At 41.2% G+C, this 17703-nt stretch overlaps 1 protein-coding gene across 1 annotated transcript; it reads right to left on the reverse strand.

The window, feature by feature from the left end:
- Positions 1–12377: 12377 nt before the first annotated feature.
- Positions 12378–17597, reverse strand: LOC116352977 (NLR family CARD domain-containing protein 3-like). Its single transcript, XM_031797870.1, has 5 exons — positions 17478–17597; positions 15045–15160; positions 14731–14815; positions 14373–14601; positions 12378–13992 (listed from the first exon to the last, which is right to left on the reverse strand). Exons 2-5 carry the CDS (start codon positions 15110–15112, stop codon positions 12563–12565), a joined length of 1812 nt encoding a protein of 603 aa, XP_031653730.1. The 5' UTR covers positions 15113–15160; positions 17478–17597; the 3' UTR covers positions 12378–12562.
- Between the last annotated feature and the right edge of the window lie 106 nt (positions 17598–17703).

A 17703-nucleotide genomic window follows, 5' to 3' on the forward strand; every position in this document is an offset into this window, starting at 1 on the left:
GCCCTGACCTGACCAAAATCATAAAGAAAGCAGAAATAACGAAGGTCAGGGCGTGACAGAGGGGTTGAATGGAGCTGAAGGTTGGGACTAATAACAACTAATAACAACAAGATACCTAATGTAAAACATACTGTGTCCTTATAATAACAACTAATAACAAGATAACTAATGTAAAACATACTGTGTCTGTAAAACGCATATAGGTTCATATTAATAACTTTTTAAAAGAGCACAGTTTGAAAGATATGGCAAATAGAAAATCAATCAATCAAATGTATTTATATAGCCCTTCTTACATTAGCTGATGTCACAAAGTGCTGTACAGAAACCCAGCCTAAAACCCCAAACAGCAAGCAATGCAGGTGTAGAAGCACGGTGGCTAGAGAAAAACTCCCTAGAAAGGCCAGAACCTAGTAAGAAACCTAGAGAGGAACCAGGCTATAAGTGGGTTTTGGTTTATTAGGAAATGTAGTGTTTGACCTCCTGACACAGGGACCACCTGGCCACCTGACACAGGGACCACCTGACACAGTGACCACCTGACACTGGGACCACCTGACACAGGGACCACCTGACAGTCTATCACAGTGCCATCCGTTTTGTCAACAATGTCCCATATATCACCCACCACTGCGACCTGTATGCTGAAATAGGCTGGCCCTCGCTACATATTCCTCGCCAGACCCACTGGCTCCAGGTCATCTATAAGTCTTTGCTAGGTTAAGCTCTGCCTGATCTCAGCTCACTGGTCACCATAACAACACCCACCAGTAGCACGCGCTCCAGCAGGTATATCTCACTGGTCATCCCCAAAGCCAACACCTCCTTTGGCTGCCTTTCCTTCCAGTTCTCTGCTGCCAATGAGTGGAACGAATTGCATAAATCGCTGAAGTTGGAGACTTATATTCCCCTCACTAACTTTAAGCATCAGCTATCCGAGCAGCTAACCGACCGCTGCAGCTGAACATAGTCCATCTGTAAATAGCCCACCCAATCTACCTACCTCATCCCCATATTGTTTTTTTTTATTGCTCTTTTGCACACCAGTATTTCTACTTGCAATCATCATCTGCACATCTATCACTCCAGTGTAAATTTGCTAAATTGTAATTACTTTGCTACTATTGGCCTATTTATTGCTTTACCTCCTCACTCCATTTGCACATACTGTATATAGATGTGTCTATTGTGTTATTGACTGTATGTTTGTTTATCCCATGTGTAACTCGATTGTTTTTGTCGCACTGCTTTGCTTTATCTTGGCCAGATCGCGGCTGTAAATGAGAACTTGTTCTCAACTTGCCTACCTGGTTAAATAAAGGTGAAATAAATAAAAAATTAAACACAGGGACCCAGCTAACCAGGTAGGTTTGTCCTGTGTGTCTGTGTCCAGTGTGTTTGTCCAGTGTGTGTGTGTGTGTCTCCAATGTGTGTGTGTGTCCAGTATGTGTCCTGTGTGCCTGTGTCCAGTGTGTGTGTTCTGTTAGTCTGTGTGTGTCCAGTGTGTGTGTCCAGTGTCTGTCTCTGTGTGTGTATCCCTTGTGTGTGTGTCCAGTGTGTGTGTGTCCTGTGTGTGTGTGTGTGTGTGTGTGTGTGTGTGTGTGTGTGTGTGTGTGTGTGTTCAGTGTGTGTGTGTGTGTGTGTGTGTGTGTGTGTGTGTTCAGTGTGTGTGTGTGTGTGTGTGTGTGTGTGTTCAGTGTGTGTGTGTGTGTGTGTGTGTGCGTGCATGTGTGTCCTGCGTGTGCGTGCATGTGTGTCCTGCGCGTGTGTGTGTGTGTGTGTGTGTCCTGCGTGTGACCAGTGTGTGTGTGTCCTGTGTGTGTGTTCTGTGTGTGTGTTTGTCCGCTGTGTGTGTGTTTGTCCACTGTGTGTGTGTACTGCATGTGTCCTGTGTCTGTGTGTTTCCTATGTGTGTGTGTGTGTGTGTGTGTGTGTGTGTGTGTGTGTGTGTGTGTGTGTGTGTGTGTGTGTGTGTGTGTGTGTGTGTGTGTGTGTGTGTGTGTGTCTGTGTGTGGTAACCATGGTTATTATTTACAGTGACACTGAGGCTTCTTTACCCCAAACCCAAAACCCTGGATAGAGGGGCTCAGTGAATGTGGAGGTGAACGTGTACAGGTGCGTCAGTGTGTCAGAGGAGGCTCTATAGAAGGATAGAGTGCCGGCTGGCCAGTCCAGATAGACTCCTACTCTGTGGGACCTGGATGAGGGGACGTCTATGGGAGTTAACATATTAATGTGACAGGCTCTGTAACCGTAGTCTGAACAGAACAGACTCCAGGACATGTCATTAAATCCAAGACAACAGTTATCATCCCTTATTCTCCTGTTGATTCCTTTATATGTCAATCCTATAACAACCCCTTCTCCACTCCACTCTGCCTCCCAGTAACAGCGTCCAGTCAGACCCTCTCTACACAGCACCTGTCCCCAGGCCTCAAATCTCTCTGGGTGATCAGGATACGGCTGCTTCTCTGTCCTACATGTCACCTTTCTGTTCTCCTCAGACAGAGAGAGGAGTCTGTGTACTGTGTTTGGGTCCAGTGTGAGATCACAGACATCTGATGGATGAAACCAGACACAATATTAGAAATCATCATCATTCACATCAGAATGTTAACTCACTTTTCACTAATTCATTTAATGTAGATGTTTCAAGGTATCAAAAGGAGAAGTTAAGGTAACTTGAGACTTGTTGAATGATCATGTTATACTGTATGGTAATATTTAACACACTTAATCCCATTAATCACACACACACACACACACACACACACACACACACACACACACACACACACACACACACACACACACACACACACACACACACACACACACACACACACACACACACACACAAAGCAACTCTTTGTAAACTTTGGTGACCCTGATTTATGCTTCTGTAGAACTACAGCTGATATTTAATATGACCAAGTAAGTAATGATGGTGGTCTTTGACTTTGACTTAACTTGAATTAAGACTTATTCTTAGCCATATTCTTCATAGCAGTCAACACTCACATTTTCTAAGCCCAGGTTTCATAGTGTTCACTCCACCATGTTCCACACTGTAGCGGTAAGCAGAAAAACAGACAGTAATTGAAGGATACACATGAACTCTCTCTCTCACACACACACACACACACACACTCACACTCACACTCACACTCACACTCACACTCACACTCACACTCACTCACTCACTCTCTCTCTCTCCATACTTGAGCTTCTGCAGTGTGGATCCTCCAGTCCAGCAGAGAGCAGTCTGACTCCTGAGTCATTGTAGCTCAGGTCCAGCTCTCTCAGGTGTGAGGGGTTTGACCTCAGAGCTGAGGCCAGCGAAGCAAAGCCTTCCTCTGTCACTTGACAGTGTGACAGCCTGCAAAGAGTAAAATCATCACACTGTTATTCTTTGGTGGTGAAAATAGTGGCAGTATATCTTTTCAACGTATTAAGATACATCAGTGTTCTGAAACCTACCTTATCTATTCATCAATTAATGTTGCATAATTATAAATGACAAATTATCAAAGTATTGCTTGTTGAGAGAAATGTATAGTACAAATATTTGAGTATACTGACCAGACCAGTTTAAAATTCTTCATCAGTCAAAAGACAGACAGTGAGGTATCAGATTTAGATTGTATACAATCCACACCATATCTATTTTGACATTGAAGCAAATATTTTAAATGTGGCTTTATTCACCAACATTTTGTATTTGAGATCAAATGTTTTATACGAGGTGACATTATTTGAGGATATTGTGTGTGTGTGTGTGTGTCCAGTGTCTGTGTCCAGTGTGTTTGTGTGTGCAGTGTGTGTGTTTCCAGTGTGTGTGTGTGTATGTGTGTGTTTTATGGCTGGGTGGTATACCATACCTTATGATATACCGGTATTGATGCAGACACCGGTTTGGGTTTTTACTTTACCTTCTATACCAGTATTTGAATGTTTGGTTTGTTAAATGTGACATGCCATGTGTAATATCAATATTTCTAATTTACTACTCTTCCTGAGTCATCTTTCTCCGTGCCACTTTCCACAGTGACCTAGCCACGCCCCCTGTCATTCAAGGAGCACATTAGATGCTCATCAACCACGAGACACTTGCGTTCACTCTGCCTGGTCAATGCAGCACATGCAACAATGTTGATGACAACGATGCTGTTTTCACTTTGCTTCTTAATATAAATCCACTAGCGTTCTATAATGACACTATTAGTTTGTGTTTCTTACATCAGCAAAACAACTAGTTTGTCTTTTCTTAGCAAGTTGCCCTAAATGTTGTGAGAAGCTAATTGGTCACCACTAATGCTAATATCTAGCAAGCTAGCTAATAAATGTACTGAGTAAGAGCAAACATAGCTAGCTAATACAGCCTGATAATACCAGTGATGGTGTAGACCTAAATCAGCATGTTGTTTGTGCAACAGTATCTTCTTAACCAAAGAGGAATATGCAGAGCAAGAACATGTTAGCTACATGAAGTAGCTAAGAGAAAACATGCAATGTAGCCAAAGCTTATAGGGTCCTATAGGAAACACTTATCAACACTTTAGTTCCTACCCTGTCACAATAACTCTTCCCTGGCATTTTAATTCATTATCATCTCAAAGACTGTATTCAAAGTGCCCACTATTATATTCTAACTAGAGAATTAGAAGAGTCATTCTATTTCCATGATTCCAACAGTTTTGCTCTAATTCGGGAAGTCAAATCACAATTGCAACATTTGGTTAAAAATAAGTGCTTGATTATTTGCCCATATATTGCAGCCCTATGTGGCAGTGTGGAAATGATTTCAATTGAGCAGTGGTGTAAAGTACTTAAGTAAAAATACTTTCAAGTACTGATTACTTTACTTTACTGTTTTTATTTTTGACAAAATTTACTTTAAGTACATTCCGAAAGAAAATACTATACTTTTTGCTCCATGAATTACTCATCCATAAAGTACTCATTTGAATGCTTAGCATGACAGGAAAATGGTCCAATTCACACTTACCAAGAGAACATCCCTGGTCATCTCTACTACCTCTGACCAGGAGGACTCACTAAACACAAATGCTTTGTTTGTAAATTATGTCTGAGTGTTGGAGTGTTGGAGTGTGCCCCTGGCCATCTGGTTTGCTTAATATAAGGAATTAGACATTATTTATACTTTTACTTTTGATACTTAATTAAGTACATTTTTTCAATTACTTTTTTAAAAATGTAAATGTTATTTAACTTGGCAAGTCAGGAACAAATTCTTATTTACAATGACATCCTACTGGGAACAGTGGGTTGACTGCCTTGTTCAGGGGCAGAACTACAGATTTCTACCTTCTTAGCTAGGGGATTCGATCCAGCAACCTTTCAGTGACTGGCCCAAGGGTCTAACCACCAGACTATCTACCGCCACACTTTTTATACTTAAGTATATTTAAAACCAAATACTTTTACTCAAGTAGTATTTTACTGGGTGATTTCCACTTTTACTTGAGTAATTTTCTATTAACGTATCTTTACTTTTACTCAAGTATGACAACTGGGTACTTTTTCCACAGAAATGATAAAAGTGCTGACATTTGTATTGGTTGAAGTTGAATTGAAAAGTATGAACCAATCAGAATAGAGAAAGAGTCATTGAAATCAATTAGAATGTAGAGTTGAAGTCAGAAGTTTACTTGCACCTTAGCCAAATACATTTATATGTTTTTCACAATTGTTGACATTTAATCAGAGTAAACATTCCCTGTCTTAGGTCAGTTAGGATCAGCACTTTAATTTAAGAATGTGAAATGTAATGATTAATACTAGAGAGAAAGATGTATATCAGCTTTTATTTAATTCCCAGTGGGTCAGAAGTTTACATACACTCAATTAGTTTTTGGTAGCATTGCCTTTAAATTGTTTAACTTGGGTCAAACATCTCAAGTAGCCTTCCACAAGCTTCCCACAATAAGGGTGAATTTTGGCCCCTTCCTCCGGACAGAGCTGGTGTAACTGAGTCAGGTTTGTAGGTGTCCTTGCTCGCACACGCTTTTTCAGTTCTGCCCACAATTTTTCTATAGGATGGAGGACAGGGCTTTGTGACGGCCACTCCAATACCTTGACTTTGTTGTCCTTAAGCCATTTTGCCACAACTTTGGAAGTATGCTTTGGGTCATTGTCCATTTGGAAGACCCATTTGCGACTTAGTTTTACCTTCCTGACTGATGTCTTGAGATGTTGCTTCAATATATCCCAATAATTTTCCTGCCTCATCATGCCATCTATATTGTGAAGTGCACCAGTCCCTCTTGCAGCAAAGCACCCCCAAAACATGACGCTGTCACCCCTGTGCTTCATGGTTTAGATGCTGTTCTTCGGCTTGCAAGCCTCCCACTTTCTCTTCCAAACATAACTATGGGCATTATGGTCAAACAGTTCTTTCAGACCAGAGGATATTTCTCCAAAAAGTATGATCTTTGTCCCCATGTGCAGTGCAAACCGTAATCTGGCGTTTTTATGGCAGTTGTGAATTTTGGCCCATTCCTCCGGACAGAGCTGGTGTAACTGAGTCAGGTTTGTAGGTGTCCTTGCTCGCACACGCTTTTTCAGTTCTGCCCACAATTTTTCTATAGGATTGAGGACAGGGCTTTGTGATGGCCACTCCAATACCTTGACTTTGTTGTCCTTAAGCCATTTTGCCACAACTTTGGAAGTATGCTTTGGGTCATTGTCCATTTAACTATGGGCATTATGGCCAAACAGTTCTATCAGACCAGAGGATATTTCTCCAAAAAGTACGATCTTTGTCCCCATGTTCAGTGCAAACCATAATCTGGAGTTTTTATGGCAGTTGTGGAGCAGTGGCTTCTTCATTGCTGAGCGGCCTTTCAGGTTATGTCGATATAGGACTCGTTTTTCTGTGGATATAGATACTTTTGTACCTGTTTCTTCCAGCATCTTCACAAGGTCCTTTGCTTTTGCTCTGTAATTGATTTGCACTTTTCGCACCAAAGTACGTTCATCTCTAGGAGACAGATTGCATCTTGTTCCTGAGCGGTATGACGACTGCGTGATCCCATGGTGTTCATACTTCTGTAATATTGTTTGTACAGATGAACGTGGTACCTTCAGGTGTTTGGAAATTGCTCCCAAGGATGAAACAGACTTGTGGAAGTCTAAAAAAAAATTCTGAGGTCTTGGTTGATTTATTTTTATTTTCCCATAATGTAAAGCAAATAGGCACTGAGTTTGAAGGTAGGCCTTGAAATGCATCCATAGGTACACCTCCAATTGACTCAAATTATGTCAATTAGCCTATCAGAAGCTTCTAAAGCCATGACATCATTTCTGGAATTTTCCAAGCTGTTTAAAGGCACAGTCAACTTACTGTATGTAAACTTCTGACCCACTGGAATTTTGACACAGGGAATTAAAAATGAAATAATCTGTCTGTAAACAATTGTTGGATAAATGACTTGTGTCATGCTCAAAGTAGATGTCCTAACTGACTTGCCAAAACTATAGTTTGTTAACAAGAAATTTGTGGAGTGGTTGAAAAACGATTTTTAATGACTCCAACCTAAGTGTTTGTAAACTTCCAACTTCAACTGTATGTGTTGCCACCCTGGGATCACTCACTACTCATCAAGCAAATATATAACTTTAACTATTCAAAAACTAAAAATACCATTATGTCATTTTTTAAAAAATACTGTGATATAGTATTTTGGCCATATCGCCCAACCCTAGTGTGCGTGTGTGTGTTCATTGAGTGATACACTTGCACACACACTGGACATACACTCGACACACACACACACACACAGAGAACACACGCACAAACACAGGGCATACCCACACGACACACACACTGGACACACACATTGGACATTGGGGTTATATCCTTCCTGTTTGGCCCTGTCCGGGGGTGTCCTCGGATGGGGCCACAGTGTCTCCTGACCCCTCCTGTCTCAGCCTCCAGTATTTATGCTGCAGCAGTTTATGTGTTGGGGGGCTAGGGTCAGTTTGTTATATCTGGAGTACTTCTCCTGTCCTATTCGGTGTCCTGTGTGAATTTAAGTGTGCTCTCTCTAATTCTCTCTTTCTCTCTTTCTTTCTCTCTCTCGGAGGACCTGAGCCCTAGGACTATGCCTCAGGACTACCTGACATGATGACTCCTTGCTGTCCCCAGTCCACCTGGCCGTGCTGCTGCTCCAGTTTCAACTGTTCTGCCTTATTATTATTGGACCATGCTGGTCATTTATGAACATTTGAACATCTTCGCCATGTTCTGTTATAATCTCCACCCGGCACAGCCAGAAGAGGACTGGCCACCCCACATAGCCTGGTTCCTCTCTAGGTTTCTTCCTAGGTTTGGCCTTTCTAGGGAGTTTTTCCTAGCCACCGTGCTTTTACACCTGCATTGCTTGCTGTTTTGGGTTTTAGGCTGGGTTTCCGTACAGCACTTTGAGATATCAGCTGATGTACGAAGGGCTATATAAATACATTTGATTTGATTTGACACACATACACACTGGACACAAACACACACACTCACTGAACACACACATAGTTCAAAATGCTGCAGCATAGCGCCAAATGTAAAGCTTTTATTAGTCAAAAAACAAAAATACAGTAATATTGTCCAATTATTTTTAAATACTGTGATATAATATTTTGGCCAAATCTCCCATCCCTAGTGTGTGTGTGTGTGTGTTCATTGAGTGGACTGGACACACACAGACACACTGGACACACACACACAAACACTGGACACACACACACAGGACACAAACACACTGTTCAAAATGCTGCAGCATAGCACCAAATGTAAAACTGTAAGCTTCACTGTCCAAACACATATGGTGTGGACTATGTGTGCCTGGTAAACATATGTGGATCTGGTGAACAGTTATCACTTGTTGACCAACTACAGGAATACTGACCTCAGAGACTCCAGTTTACAGTGGAGATTCCCCAGTCCAGCAGAGAGCAGCTTCACTCCTGAATCATTCAGGTCATTGTTACTCAGATCCAGCTCTCTCAGGTGTGAGGGGTTTGACCTCAGAGCAGAGACCAAAGAAGCACAGCCTTCCTCTGTGACTCCACAGCCTGACAGCCTGACAAAGAGATCATCATGATTTCATAAACACACTGTTAATTTAACGAGTAGTGTAGAAGGACAATGTCAGATGCATTTGGTTTATTCTCTCAAACAACATATAGATTCATCTTCCGTCTCCTAGACCTGTATGGTCATAATGTCATACTAATGTGAACACCAATTCACTGATTTCAGTTACTGGCCCAACGCTCTAACCACTAGACTATCTGCCGCTGCACTTTTGATACTTAAGTATATTTAAAACCAAATACTTTTAGACTTTTATTCAAGTAGTATTTTACTGGGTGACTTTCACTTTTACTTGAGAAATGTTCTATTAACATATCTTCACTTTTACTCAAGTATGACAACTGGGTACTATTTCCACCACTGCAAATTGAGGGGAAATGCAGAAATGATGAAAGTGCTGACATTTGTTTTGGTTGAAGATGAATTGAACAGTATAAACCAATCAGAATGGAGAAAGACTCATTGCAATCACTTATAATGTATGTGTTGCCACCCTGGGATCACTCACTACCCATAAAGCACCCTGGGATCACTCACTACTCATAAAGCACCCTGGGATCACTACTCAGTACTCATAAAGCACCCTGGGATCACTACTCACTAGTCATAAAGCACCCTGGGATCACTACTCACTACTCATAAAGCACCCTGGGATCACTCACTACTCATTGTATTACTTTTATTAGTCAAAAACCAAAAATACAGTAATATTGTCCAATTTCTTTTAAATACTGTGATATAATATTTTGGCAAAATCGCCCATCCCTAGTGTGTGTGTGTGTTCATTGAGTGGACTGGACACACACAGACACACTGGACACACACACACAAACACTGGGGACACACACAAACACTGGACACACACACACAGGACACAAACACACAGTTCAAAATGCTGCAGCATAGCACCAAATGTAAAACTGTAAGCTTCACTGTCCAAACACAAATGGTGAGGACTATGTGTGTCTGGTAAACATATGTGGATCTGGTGAACAGTTATCACTTGTTGACCAACTACAGGAATACTGACCTCAGAGTCTCCAGTTTACAGTGGGGATTCCCCACATAATGAGTAGCTCCACTCCTGAATCCTTCAGGTCATTGTTACTCAGGTCCAGCTCTCTCAGGTGTGAGGGGTTTGACTCTAGAGCTGAGACCAGAGAAGCACAGCCTTCCTCGGTGACTCCACAGCCTGACAGCCTGACGAAGAGATCATCATGACTTCACAAACACACGGTTAATTTAACGAGTAGTGTAGAAGGACAATGGCAGATGCATTTGGATTATTCTCTAAAACAACATATACAGTGCCTTGCGAAAGTATTCGGCCCCCTTGAACTTTGCAACCTTTTGCCACATTTCAGGCTTCAAACATAAAGATATAAAACTGTATTTTTTTGTGAAGAATCAACAACAAGTGGGACACAATCATGAAGTGGAACGACATTTATTGGATATTTCAAACTTTTTTAACAAATCAAAAACTGAAAAATTGGGCATGCAAAATTATTCAGCCCCTTTACTTTCAGTGCAGCAAACTCTCTCCAGAAGTTCAGTGAGGATCTCTGAATGATCCAATGTTGACCTAAATGACTAATGATGATAAATACAATCCACCTGTGTGTAATCAAGTCTCCGTATAAATGCACCTGCACTGTGATAGTCTCAGAGGTCCGTTAAAAGCGCAGAGAGCATCATGAAGAACAAGGAACACACCAGGCAGGTCCGAGATACTGTTGTGAAGAAGTTTAAAGCCGGATTTGGATACTAAAAGATTTCCCAAGCTTTAAACATCCCAAGGAGCACTGTGCAAGCGATAATATTGAAATGGAAGGAGTATCAGACCACTGCAAATCTACCAAGACCTGGCCGTCCCTCTAAACTTTCAGCTCATACAAGGAGAAGACTGATCAGAGATGCAGCCAAGAGGCCCATGATCACTCTGGATGAACTGCAGAGATCTACAGCTGAGGTGGGAGACTCTGTCCATAGGACAACAATCAGGCGTATATTGCACAAATCTGGCCTTTATGGAAGAGTGGCAAGAAGAAAGCCATTTCTTAAAGATATCCATAAAAAGTGTCGTTTAAAGTTTGCCACAAGCCACCTGGGAGACACACCAAACATGTGGAAGAAGGTGCTCTGGTCAGATGAAACCAAAATTGAACTTTTTGGCAACAATGCAAAACGTTATGTTTGGCGTAAAAGCAACACAGCTCATCACCCTGAACACACCATCCCCACTGTCAAACATGGTGGTGGCAGCATCATAGTGTGGGCCTGCTTTTCTTCAGCAGGGACAGGGAAGATGGTTAAAATTGATGGGAAGATGGATGGAGCCAAATACAGGACCATTCTGGAAGAAAACCTGATGGAGTCTGCAAAAGACCTGAGACTGGGACGGAGATTTGTCTTCCAACAAGACAATGATCCAAAACATAAAGCAAAATCTACAATGAAATGTTTCAAAAATAAACATATCCAGGTGTTAGAATGGCCAAGTAAAAGTCCAGACCTGAATCCAATCGAGAATCTGTGGAAAGAACTGAAAACTGCTGTTCACAAATGCTCTCCATCCAACCTCACTGAGCTCGAGCTGTTTTGCAAGGAGGAATGGGAAAACATTTCAGTCTCTCGATGTGCAAAACTGATAGAGACATACCCCAAGCGACTTACAGCTGTAATCGCAGCAAAAGGTGGCGCTACAAAGTATTAACTTAAGGGGGCTGAATAATTTTGCACGCCCAATTTTTCAGTTTTTGATTTGTTAAAAAAGTTTGAAATATTCAATACATGTCGTTCCACTTCATGATTGTGTCCCACTTGTTGTTGATTCTTCACAAAAAAATACAGTTTTATATCTTTATGTTTGAAGCCTGAAATGTGGCAAAATGTCGCAAAGTTCAAGGGGGCCGAATACTTTCGCAAGGCACTGTAAATTCATCTTCCGTCTCCTAGAATTGTATGGTCATAATGTTATACATCAATGCATGTATTATTCAATATGTTTTTCAATATAATATGATATACATATTATAATACATATTTTTCTAGAAACTGAATATTTCTTCCTGATGATTAGTTCTTAGATGTAATTTTATTTACTTACAGAACAGCCTTGGAGGCTTTGACCACTGGCAGCAGCCTCAGAAGACCTTCCTCTGATCTGGAGTATTTCTTCAGGTCAAACACAGCCAGCTCCTTTTCTGAAGTCAGCAACACAAAGACCATAGCTGACCACTGTGCGGGTGGCAGGTTGGCTCTAGAGAGACTTCCTGAGCTCAGGTAGCTTTGGATCTCCTCCACTAGAGAATGGTCATTCAGTTCATTCAGACAGTGGAACAGATTGATGCTCCTCTCTGGAGAGAGATTCTTCCTGATCATCTTCTTGATGTACTTGACTGTTTCTTCATGGCTCTGTGAGCTGCTTCTTGTCTCTGTCAGTAGACCTCACAAGTGCTTCTGATTGGACTCCAGTGAGAGGCCCAGAAGGAAGCGGAGGAACAGGTCCAGGTTTCCTGTCTCACTTTGTAAGGCTTTATCCACAGCACTCTTGTAGACAGTGACTTCATGCTCGTCTTTTGTTTGCAGTTTGTCCATTAGATTCTCATTGTTGTTGATGAATGAGAGGAACACATATACAGCAGCCAGAAACTCCTGAATGCTCAGATGAACAAAGCAGTGCACCATGTCCTGGTACAGCCCACATTCCTCTTTAAAGATCTGTGTGCACAATCCTGAGTACACTGAGGCTTCATTGACATCAATGCCAGCCTCTTTCAGGTCTTCTTCATAGAAAATCAGATTTCCATTCACAAGCTGTTGAAAAGCCAGTTTTCCCAGTGACAGAATGCTCTCTTTATTCCAGTGTGGACCTGTCTCTTCTTTCCCAATATACTTTTCATTCTTCTGTTTGGTATGAAACTCCACAAGGTGTGTGTACATCTCTGTCAGAGTCTTGGGCATCTCTTCTCTCTTGTGTTTCAGCATGTGTTCAAGGACTGTTGCAGAAATCCAACAGAAGACGGGAATGTGGCACATGATGTGGAGGCTCCGTGATGTCTTTATGTGGGAGATGATTCTTCTGGCCAGGTCCTCATCACTGAATCTTTTCCTGAAGTACTCCTCCTTCTGTGGGTCACTGAAACCTCGAACCTCTGTCACCTGGTGAACACACCCTGAAGGGATCTTATTGGTTGCTGCAGGTCGGGTAGTTATCCAGATGAGAGCAGAGGGAAGCAGATTTCCCTTGATGAGATTTGTCAGCAGAACATCCACTGAGGTTGACTCTGTGACGTCACAACATATCTTGTTCTTCTGGAAGTCTAGGGGCAGTCGGCACTCATCCAGACCATCAAAGATGAAAATAACTTTGTACTTTTCGTAGTTGGAGATTCTTGATTGTTTGGTTTCCATTGAGAAGTGATTGAGAAGCTCAATGAAACTGTGTTTGTCCCCTTTCATCAAATTCAGCTCCCTTAAAGGGAATGAAAATACAAATTGGACATCCTGATTTGCTTTTCCTTCAGCCCAGTCCAGAATGAACTTCTGCACAGAGACTGTTTTTCCAATGCCAGCAACTCCCTTTGTCAGCACAGTTCTGATACGTTTGTCTTGTCCAGTTAAGGGTGTGAAGATGTCGTTACATTTGATTGCAGTCTCTGGTCTTGCTTGTTTCCTGGTTGTTGTCTCAATCTGTCTCAGCTCATGTTCATTATTGACCTCTCCTGTTCCACCCTCTGTGATGTAGAGCTCTGTGTAGATCTCATTGAGAAGTGTTGGGTTTCCTTGTTTAGTGATCCCCTCAAATACACATTGAAACTTCTTCTTTAGATTAGATTTGAGTTCACGTTGGCAAATCACAGCAGGATCATCCGAATCTAGAAATAACACAGAGGATATTAATATTACGTCTGTTTTAATGCCTACAGTATTGTAGGACTGTTATAAAGTTTTAAATGATAATCATTTCTTCTCTTAACTGACTGTATAAATGTGTAAATGTTGTCATAATGCATTATAGACTGGTGTGACTGATTATATTATTATTGGTATTATTGATGGTGTTATTAATGTTGTCTCTCTCTCTCCCTCTAAATTAATCAACACAACACATCCCTGCTGCTACTTGATGAGGTCACTAGGTGTTGTGTTAAGGCTGCTACAATATCATTGAGTTCCACAGCTACTTTAGCTGTACTTTAGCTACATCTTTTACATGTTATAAAACAGCATTCAACATGAGTCAGACAGCTCTTACAGTTCTCCAGAGTGTCAGCAAGCTCCTTCTGGTTCATTTTCCTCAGGACGTGCAGTGTAATCTTCAGAGCCCCCTCTCTGGCACTGCTCTCCTGTTTCTCATCTTCAGCATCCACCACTTCCTTTTCCTGCTTCTGACTCTCAAAGCCTTCTGGGAGTTCTGGACTAAGAATCCTCTTGAACATCTTCAGCTCATTCTTCACAAATGTAATAATATTCTCTTCAAGCAACTGAAATAAATCAAGTCAATAAGTTAAGCAATAGAAGAAATGCTTTCTCATCAACACATTAAAGAATGATTGACAGATCATCTTTACTTGAGGTAAACAAAAATAAATGTACATAACACGACCACATACACTCAATATGGAGGCCAGGTCTGTTTGATGACTCTGGGAAGACTGACCACCGAGAATCTCTGACTCTGATCTCTCCTGTTGGTTTCTGTGGACAAAACATGAGATTACATCTCCTCATCCAGGGAGTACACACACACACACACACGGAGGGAATGTTGTGTTTGTTTAATATTGTTTTAGGACTATGAAAATGGACAAAAGGTTTAGCCTATGGATTATGAAAACAACAAAAAGAAATGGGAAAATGGGAGAGGAGAAATAACAAGAGACAGTGTTGTTTAACTCACTGACCATGACCCATGAGTTCTTCTTACCTTTGTTCAGTAGAAAGGTCTCCCTCTCGAAAGTTTATAGGTTTACCCATAGACTGGTCACTCTTCATGGACACACAGCTGGGTACAGGGGAGCTGGTCTCTCCCACTTGATTGGGCTTCAACACAACAGAGACAAACATTACATCTCTCATCTACTCTGAGCTAAGATGGGGAAACATAAGAAGACTTTTATTCCAAAACGATATATATCACTTATCAGAAATGTTCGTAAATTAGCTTTTTTTGTTGAAAGAAATTATGAAAGTGATCAGTGTTTTTTCACTGTCTAATCATGGCATGCGATTGTTCAATGACAGACATATATTTGTTTAAAAATCTTTCACTTGATGCTATATATCTGCCTCACTCTCAGAGCAATCAGTAGTGCTGCTAGGTTTTACACAGTCAAATGTGACCGGCCGACTCAATTCAGTCTTATGTAGCAAAATGTGAAATGGTGTTTTTTACATTGGAAAAAGGTAGATACTCAGAGCTAGAAAATTGTATATAATACAATACAGTTGAGGAACAATAGGAAAGTTATTCTGCTTTGAACATTGATGAATTTATAACCTCACTTTTGAGAAAATGTCCTTTGAAAGTTTTGGTACCTACTGGAGAGCTCATCTTTGTCTACAGGGCTGTTACTTTGTCAGAATGTCACTCATCTTAATAAATTGTTTTTATATATAATTAACTTGTAAGTCTGCATAGTATTTCGTCTTCATTTTGGCAGATTAACTCATGCTCCTTTCTGAAGATTAAATCAGGTTTTTGCCCAGGGGCTAAGGAGTTGGACCTGTGGCAGGAGTTGGACCTGTGGCTGAAAAGGTGGCTGGATCGAATCCTGGGCCAGGAGCTGGAAAAAAACAGGTGGAATTGATCTGACCACTGGAAGGCTGTTGGCTTCACATCCTCAAAACATTAACCTTTCGTTGATCAGAACTCTAGAGGTTCTTCTTCACTGAACCCCACAATAAAACTTTTTGTGATTCCAATTATTAAGGAAGTGATAGAAGCCTTTTTAGTTCTATGAGGAACCTTCTTTTCTAAGAGTGTATAATTGTAATGCCCGGGGTGTGGTGGAGGAAGAAGTCAGGCGCAGAGAGTTCAGGGTAGCGATACACCACACCGGTGAAAACGACGCCAACCCAGACAAATGCCCCAAACACGGGGAACTAAACAGTTCAGCAAAACACACACACACACACACGGACAACTGTGACTTACAGTCGTGTACAATCGTACACTGAAAATAATCCACGCACAACCAGCAGGCGGGCCGACTGGATAATAAAACCCAACCAACTAACCTAACTAAACACAGGTGTAACTAATCAACAGACAAGGGGGGGAAAGGATCAGTGGCAGCTAGTAGGCCGGTGACGACGACCGCCGAGCGCCACCCGAACAGGAAGGGGAGCCACCCTCGGTAGGAGTCGTGACAATAATAAACACGTTTTCTTTTGATTATTTAATTACCTACATCACATTGTTAAAAAATAATCCTAAATTGCGCATGGCTATGAATTGGACAATTGAAGGTATCGAGGGCGTAACATGTGTTTGATGAAAATGAACATTGTATGCAACGTTGTAGGTAACATTATTGGGAAGGGACTTGATGCCTACTATGCCAAAGCTATTTAGAGTTGTTAAATGGGTGTGAAGAGTGTGTTGATATAACGGTAATATTGTCAAAATACTGCTTGTAACAACGATCAGAAATGGTTAAAAAAATATGAATTTTTTTGGCAATAATTAAGAGTAGGCAGTAATTACATTCATCTTAAAATAGCTCTGTGAGAAAACCACATATCACAGTCAAATATACAGGATACTAACATTCCATTCCAGCTAAACATTGGATTAAAAGCGTTTTGCAATTAAATAATAAAAAATATATACCCATCTAAAATCTATTAGTTAAAAGTCTGAGAACAGTAATATTGAAGGTACCCATAGCAACCATTTCTGATTAAAAAACAACGGTGATACATTTTGGAAATAAACTCATTGTCACGTTCTGACCTTTATTTCCTTTGTTTTGTCTTTATTTTAGTATGGTCGGAGCGTGAGTTGAGGTGGGCAGTCTATGTTTTGTGTTTCTATGTCTTTCTATTTCTGTGTTCGGCCTAGTATGGTTCTCGATCAGAGGCAGTTAGTTGTCTCTGATTGAGAATCATACATTGGTAGCCTGTTTTTCACTGTTGGTTTGTGGGTGATTGTTTCCTGTGTCAGTGTTTGTGCTACACGTGACTGTTTCGGTTTGTTCACATTTATTATTTTTGTGTTCATGTTGAGTTTTTCTTATTTAAACATGGACACTTACGACGCCGCATCTTGGTCCGATCCTTGCTACACCTCTTCAGAGGAAGAGGAAGAAATCAGCCGTTACACTCATAATAATAATATCAAAAAGTGTCATCTCACCACTTAGATTTGGTGTCATGTTCCCCAGAGAGACTCATTTTAGAGGCAGGTCCTTCCTCTCTCTCCTCAGAGAGACTCATTTTAGAGGCAGGTCCCCCTTCTCTCTCCCCAGAGAGACTCATTTTGGTGAACTAACCCCTAAACAGAGATCCAACATGTTGGTTGTGGTTAACACAGTGACAACTAAACAGAGATCCAGCATGTTGGTTGTGGTTAACACAGTGAC

Source organism: Oncorhynchus kisutch, linkage group LG19 (assembly GCF_002021735.2).
Source record: "Oncorhynchus kisutch isolate 150728-3 linkage group LG19, Okis_V2, whole genome shotgun sequence".
Lineage (NCBI taxonomy): Eukaryota > Metazoa > Chordata > Actinopteri > Salmoniformes > Salmonidae > Oncorhynchus > Oncorhynchus kisutch.